This window comes from Cebus imitator, unplaced genomic scaffold, assembly GCF_001604975.1.
Source record: "Cebus imitator isolate Cc_AM_T3 unplaced genomic scaffold, Cebus_imitator-1.0 Scaffold2, whole genome shotgun sequence".
NCBI lineage: Eukaryota > Metazoa > Chordata > Mammalia > Primates > Cebidae > Cebus > Cebus imitator.
The window spans coordinates 7,285,549-7,293,332 of NW_016107317.1; the positions used below are offsets into that span (position 1 = coordinate 7,285,549).

Below are 7,784 nucleotides of genomic sequence, written 5' to 3' on the forward strand. Positions count from 1 at the left end.
AAAAAAAAAAAAAAAAAAAAAAAAAAAAGAATTGAATAAATGTAATTGAAAGAGATTTTATTATACATACCCAATTCACATATGTGGCCAATAGCTGGGCTCAGTGGTTTATGCTGGCAATCCCAGTGCTTTGTAAGGCTGAGGCAGGAGGATTGCTTTTAGGCCAGGAGTTTGAGATCAGCCTGGGCAGCATAGTGAGACCTTGTCTCTACAGGAAAAAAACAAAAAAAAATTAGCTGGTTGTGATGTTGTCGCCTGTAGTCCCAGATACTCAGGAGGCTGAGGTGGGAAGATTGAGCCCAGGAGGTAGAAGCTGCAGTGAGTCGTGATTGAACCGCTGCACTCAAGATTGGGTGACAGGGTGAGACCCTTTTCCAAAAAAATCAAATTCAAATGTGTGTATTCCTAATGTTTTGGAAGTTGATTAATCCAAATATGAAAGTACATTCATTTGAATTTTCTTACAGAGTTGAATTTCTTTGAATTTAGTGTTGTGGCCGTATGCAATGCATTTTTTTTTTTTTTTTAATAATGGAGTTTAATCTTCCAGGGTTTTAATTTATTTATTTATTTATTTTTGAGACCGTCTTTCTCTGCCGCCCATGCTGGAGTGCAGTGGTGCACTCTTGGCTCACTGTAACCTCTGCCTCCTGGGTTCAAGTGATGCCTCAGTCTCCAGAGTAGCTGGGATTACAGCTGTGTGCCACCATGTCCAGCTAATTTTTGTATTTTTAGTAGAGATGTGTTTTTACCATGTTGGCCAGTCTGGGCTTGAATTATTGGGCTCAAGTGATCTTCCCTCCCTTGGCTGCCCAAAGTACTGGAATTATAGGCATGAGCCAACATGCTGGGCCCTTTTATTTCTCTCTCAGTAAAGAAACTTGCTCTCAGATTTCCAACAAATTAAACTCAAGTATGAATTTCACTCATTGAGTAAAAAGCTAGCCAGAGTGCTCTGATAAGTATCTAAGTTTTATATGATGTTGCTGCTGAAAATGTTTAATTTATCCCTGAATTCGTGTTTTAAATTTTAACACTGTCATTTCTTATCTGGGTCTCCATGTCCTTCTACTAATGTTGGTAGCTGAGCTTCCCTGGTTTCTGGGAAACTTGTTCACTTAATATGGAGTGATCATAGTAGCAGAAAATGCCAGAATGTGAAGGCACAGGAAGTGTAAATCTAAAATTAATGTTGTCTTATTATTGACTTGTTTTTTAATTCATAGCCTGCCTGATGTGTGGGTGAATGAAAGTGAACGACATCAGTTAAAAACTAAAGTAGTTCATTTATCAAAGCTACCCAAAGATACTGCCTTGCTTTTGGACCCAAACATATACAGGTAATTTAATTCTTGCCTTTATGTTTTACTTTTTGAATTGTAATTTTCTCTCGCCAAAATTTGGATAAATTAGGACTTAGTTTTCAGTACCGAATTTTAATACCAAGCGTATCTTACTACTTTCTGGCATTTTTTTCTTTGGTGTGTGGACTCACAAAAAGTTTAAAAATTGTACAATCCAGGAAAACAGTATTTTGCTAAAGTTTTTATGCTTGTTTAATCCCAGATTTATCTTAAGTATGTTAGATTGTAATACAGATAGTAATTTGAAGATGAATGCCCTTTTAACAAGGTAATTCCTTTTATAATAACAGACTTTTGTGGACCGAATAATATGTTGTTGCGTGAGTCTGAAATACCAAAACTGTTTTGATTTTTTTTTTAAACTTACACTTTCTCCAAACTTTCTAAAAGAGCAATTCAAATATTGTTTGTTTTTTTAATACATAGCTTAGAGTGTTCACATTTCTAGTACTTTTATGATTTGAGGTTTTTTTTTAGTGTACTCTGCTTATAAAGGTATGGGGGAAGGAGAAGAGACCAGAATTTCCGTCTATGTGCTAATTCACTTTGCTAGGTGCTTTGCATATACTTTATCCTCACGGCTGCTCTGTGAAGTAGGTTTTACTATCTCTGCTTTGCAGATTGGAAAACTGAGGTAAGAGGTTAAATAGTCAATCTACCTAAGGTTCTACAGAATGTGATTGAACTCCATAGTACCTCTATCCAAATGAGGTACATTAGAGTGATTAAAAAAGTGGTGAAAATGCTTAAAACCAGCTTTTAAAAGGCACTCTTACCAAAAGGACTTTATATCTTTTTGAATGAACCTTTGTATATTTTAGCTATTGTAAAGATAGCTAATTTTATAGTAATACTTTGGAGGATGTATTCATTCTACGATGCACCTTTTTGGAGTGTTACTCACCTGGAGATTCTTGTAATTTGAGACATTATTCTATGAGTGAAATTCTAACATAGTGGACATTTCCATGTGGAAACATAGTTTTCCTAACCACAAAAAAGGTGTTTTTGGGTGGGCGCAGTGGCTCATGCCTGTAATCACAGCATTTGGGACACTGGGCAGGCAGATTGCTGAAGTCTAGGAGTTCAAGACCAGCCTGGGCAACATAGTGAGACCCTATCTTTACAGAAAAATACAAAAACTAGCCAGGCATGGTGGCACATACCTGTGGTCCCAGCTACTCAGGAGGCTGAGGTGGGAGGATTGGTTGAGCCTGGGAGTTCGAGGCTGCAGTGAGCAAAGATCGTGCCACTGCATTCCAGCCTGGCTGATAGAGTGAGAACCTGTATCAAAAATTTTTTTTTTCTTCTCGAACTTCTTTTGATGAAAGTGCTAATTAATACAGTAAAACTTACTTGTGGAATGAACTAGATCATCAAGGAGAAGATTGAGAGTAGTCTACTACTAAAAATTTGGGAAGATTACAAGTTGCCTCTCAGAGAGTTGTCAAAGGAACATGAATCTTATGATTAGTCTGTGTTTCTGCCTTGCATCCTACTTCTATCTTTCAAAGAGTTTTGCTTTCTAACCAAACCAGCTTACTTTTTTATGCTCTTGTGCTATGTAGGAAGCAATTGAGATATTTTAGTGAAGGTGACTTGAAATAAATTAAGCTTAGAACCGATATTCTGAAGTTCGTAGAACAGTGTTGCATATTCTCAAATATGTGTATGATTCCACAATTCTTACTGATTTTGTTGTTGGAAATGAGGATGCTATTAGGATTATATTGGGTGCTTCTGTGGATTTAATTTTCCTTACCTGTATCAAAAAAGCCATCTTGGCCGGGTGAGGTGGCTTACGCCTGTAATTTCAGCACTTTGGGAGGCTGAGATGGGTGTATCACTTTTGGCCAGGAGTTCGAGACCAGCCTGGCCAACGTAATGAAATCCTGTTTCTATTAAAAATGCAAAAATCAGCTGAATATAGTGGTGCACGCCTGTAATCTCAGCTACTTGGGTGGCTGAGGCACGAGAATCACTTGTACCCAGGAGGCGGAGGTTGCGGTGAGCCAAGAACGCATCCTGCGTTCCAGCTGGGGCTACAGAGCAAGACTGTGTCCAAAAAAAAAAANAAAAAAAAAAAAAAAAAAAAAAGCCACCATAAAACTTAATTTTGACTCTACATGCTTTCACTATTCTGAAAATCAGTATTGAGTGTACTGTAAAGTGGTATAGAGTCATGGAAGCCCCTACATTTGCCCTGGTGTAGCAGTTTTTTCTTAAATTTCTGGATTTTGATTGGGAAAACTTGTGAAATTAATTAAAATAAGAAAATTATTCTTTCTTGTTTTTGGGAGAAATTTCCTTCTTGTGCACATGTCAAAATGAAAGCATGGCAAACCTTCTGAAAAATATATTTCTTCAAAATGAGACTAAATACATAGTTGGCCCTCTGTATCCGCAGCTTCCGCATCCATGGATTCAACCAACTGCGTATCAAAGCTATTTGGGGGTAAAAGATAACAATACAACAATAAAAAAATACAAATAAAAGACCAGTATAGTATAACATTGATTTACGTAGCATTTATATAAGTATGCAGAAGGACGTATGTAGGTTATTTGCAAATACTGCTATTTCTTTGGATTTTGGAATCTGCAGGAGATTCTGTTCTGGGGACCTCCACACTCCCACCATGCATGCTGAGGGACAACTGAATTTATTTGGGATTTAAGCTTCAGGGTTTGTTGTTGTTTTTGAGACCACATCTGTCTGTGTTCCCAGGCTTATCTTGAACTCCTTGGCGCAAGCAATCTTTCTGCTTTGGCTTCCCAAACTGCTGGGAGGATTATAGACATGAGCCACTGGGACCCAGCCAAGCGTCAGTTTTAAAGTACTAGTTGCCTAAAATATATGTATTACACATGGAATTCTTTCTTAGAAACGCACAAGCAGGCTGAATTTAAAACTTTTATTAAGCAACTATTATTATGTAACTAAGTATGGATCCATATGTATAAATGTTTTGGAAATAAATTTTCTTTATAATCTATGATCGTCACATTGCCTATATCTTACAAATATTTTTAATGTCACTTGAAGCAGTGTGTTTGATTTAGTTGAATAAAAGAATTTCTTTTTCTCTTTTTCTAGAACAATGCCGCAGAAGAGGTTGAAGAGGTAAAAAATAAATAAATACATAAAAAGCAAACAAGCGGGGACACCTGCAGTCTTAGTCACTGACAATGGGTTTAGGAAAAGTTGCACATTAGAGTCAACCCCTTCCTTTTTTTTTTTTTTTTTTTTTTTTTTTTTTTTTTTTTTTTTTTTTTTTTTTTTTTTTTTTTTTTTTTTTTTTTTTTTTTTTTTTTTTAATCCAGTATTTAGGATAATATTTATGCTTAGTGTAAACATTCTGTGAATGAAGTAGACTCTTCGGTGGAATATATTAATATATTACCGTATATCCACATTTTCATGGAATGGTACTGTGGGAGACTGAGCAAACACTCTTTTGGCAACTTAGTAGAACAGCTTCTTAAAGGCTTTGCATGCTTGCTGCTTTAAGCTGCTTTTCTTTTTTTTCTTTTTTTTCTTTTTTTTTCCCCTTTAGTGATTTCAGTAGTTTATATTGGAAAGAAAAACAATTACAACATGTGCCCTTACAAATACCAAAAGCACTGTAAGGATATTTGTCTTGACAGTGTTTATTGATTTGAAGTCATATTAGGAAATATTTAGACAATGAAAATTATCAAGAGATAATTTACTTTTCAATTATGATAAATAGATGTGATTGGTTGCCATTTGTGTTCTTTTGCAGAACTCTGATAAGAAAAGTGTTCAATTTGTATTTAAGCAAACAGTGAACGACGTTTGCAATCAACTAAAAATTCGTCTATCGAATTAGGGCTGAAAATTACTGTTAAAGAGTGTTGCAGTATGTCTGGTGGCTCCCTTTTCAGGACTAGGGCTTTCTCATGGAGTACAGTATGTTCATATTTACCTATATAACTAATCTGTTAACGGTTTTTGAAAAACCTTTCAAATTATTTGAATAATTTTCATATTTTCATTTAACCTAAATGACTCTAATTTTTTTTTCTGAGGAAATCATTTGGTTTTTGAGTTGTTTTTTCATAATGTAAGAAAAATTGTATTTTTTTTACAAGTATCTTCAAACTGAATCTTTTATGCACCAAAGTTGGTTTTGAAAAGGAAAATAAAATCACTTTCTTGCTTGGTAAGCAAGAAGCCATATCGATTTTTTTTAACTTACAGAAATGGAAATATGTGTAACTTGTTAGTATTGTATTAAACAAATGTTGCATAGAGATAATAGAACATTGCTTGTAAATAATTCAGCAGATTTGTAATATATTTTTATATTTTGAAATGTACTGTAGATGTTTTTCTAGAGGCATGAAAGTTAAATGTATATATTATGGTAGAAATAATATTGAAGGATATTGTAATTCACTAGTGCTGCCAGAGGAATTGTTAATAAAAAGCACCTTCTTTAACAATAAATGTCTTTCACAGACTTAAGGGACTATATACTACTGTTAATATCTATAAGAACAAAACAAATTGAACATCCTTCCAGAAAGTCTTTGAGGGAGGACCTATACCCATAATAGAATTATGGCACTCATTTCTGACAGTGATCTTGAAATCAATTATTTCCTTACTGTTGGAAGGACATATTGTAAAGTATGTGGTTATATGCAGTGAAACTGCAGAAAATACTCCTGATTGAGGAGTTTTCACTTTACTACAGTGATATAAAAACCAGCAGTTTTTACACTAAATTTTTTAAAGAAATAATAGACAAAAATAGAGAATTAAACCTTTGGTTCCAAAATGGCAAAGGTTCCATGATACATAAATCATTTCTCATTTCCTTTACGAAATTAAAAAATGTAAAAATTATGAGAGACTTTATTCGTTAACAATGGGGTAAAGAGCTATATACATGAAATGAGTCTTATAAAATTAAATGACGTGCAAATAAAAGCACTGCTACTATAAGACATTCTGGAATGGTTGTTTAATAAGGGTATTATCCATTTGATCTATAGCAATGTGATTTTATTTTTTAAAAGAAGCAGTGTTTTTTTTTGTTTGTTTTCTTTTGCTTAAGCACTTCATCAATTGCTTTATTCTGTATCTGCGAAGTAATCTGCAATCTTTTTTGTTCTTTTTAAAATTTGATTTGTTATAAAATTGCCAAATAGAAGTGTTTCAGATACATAGTTTGTACCTGTATTTTTATTTTATTGCCTCATGTTCTTGTAAGTCATTCTTAATTGACCAATGATTGTAGACCTTGCTTGAGTATTTTTTCTAATAAAACAAAGCAAATCACATATAGCTTCAAATTGTTAACAATTTAATTCAATTTTAAAAATGACACCTGAAAAGATACATCTGATATTTTCTAAAGAGCACAGCAAATAAGTTTTTTCATTGTGTAGAAATACTTAGATGTCAAAACCAGATTTCCTGATTCTTGATTAACTACTGAGTATTCAATCACTCATAATTCTTTTGCTGCTTATCTGATGTTGATTTGATACTGTTGATTAACACACCAAAAAGTATATGGAATTGAAATGAGCTAGCTTTATAACTTGTATGTATACATATATACACATAATATCCAATTATGATTGGGTAATAAGTGTGAAAATTTTAATTTGTGGTTTTCATTTATTAATGTCTACCCATCTGTATTGTTCTCCTACCTTCTAATATGATGTATTTGTAATATGACACCTGAAATAAGTCTGTTGTCCAGAATTTATGTATTGTTCAGCATCAAGCAAACTACAGCTCACAAGCATACCCATTTATATGTTTGTTTTCTACGCCTGCTTAACCCTGCATTGGCAGAATTGAGTGGTGAGACCTTAGGTCCTGCAAGCCCCAAATTTTTACTACAGGTTGGCAATCCCTAATCCAAAAATCTGAAATAAAAAATGCTCCAAAGTCCAAAACTTTCTGAGTGCTGACATCATGCTGCAAGTGGAAAATTCCACCCCAATCCGCATGTGATTGGTCATAGTCAAAACGTAATTACAAATTTGTTTCATGCATAAAATTATTAAAACAGTTGTGTAAAATTACCTTCAGTCTATGTGTTTAAGGTGTATATGAGATATCAATGAACTTTATGTTTAGTCTTGGATCTCATTTCTTGAGTCTTATGTATATGCAAATACTCGAAAATTTGAAAGAATCCAAAATCTGAAATACTTCTGGTCCCAAGCATTTCGGATAAGGGATACTCAGCCTGTCTCCGATCCTTTAAGAAAAAGGTTTTGGTTCCTTTGTCTAGCTGACAAAAAGTTTGGAAACATATACCTAGACCGCACAACTTGCATTTTAATGTGATAATGTTGATCTTGGTGATAAGCCAGCACATTAAATTTTAGTGTAAGTGGTTTAATATATTTTACAGTAAATATTGCCAT

The 7,784-nt window shown here is 34.0% G+C and overlaps 1 protein-coding gene across 2 annotated transcripts in view; it reads left to right on the top strand.

Moving 5' to 3' along the window:
* The window catches only part of AEBP2 (AE binding protein 2), a 76,188-nt gene extending 68,752 nt beyond the window's left edge, over positions 1-7,436 (top strand). The window contains exons 7-9 of one of the 2 annotated variants that reach the window (XM_017527397.2): positions 1,227-1,340; positions 4,462-4,488; positions 5,132-7,436. In XM_017527397.2, the coding sequence (XP_017382886.1) occupies positions 1,227-1,340; positions 4,462-4,488; positions 5,132-5,177 (187 nt within the window). In that variant the 3' untranslated portion in view covers positions 5,178-7,436. The remainder of the gene's footprint in view (positions 1-1,226; positions 1,341-4,461; positions 4,489-5,131) is intronic. The other variant, XM_017527420.2, reaches the window with a different exon arrangement.
* The last annotated feature ends 348 nt before the right edge of the window (positions 7,437-7,784 follow it).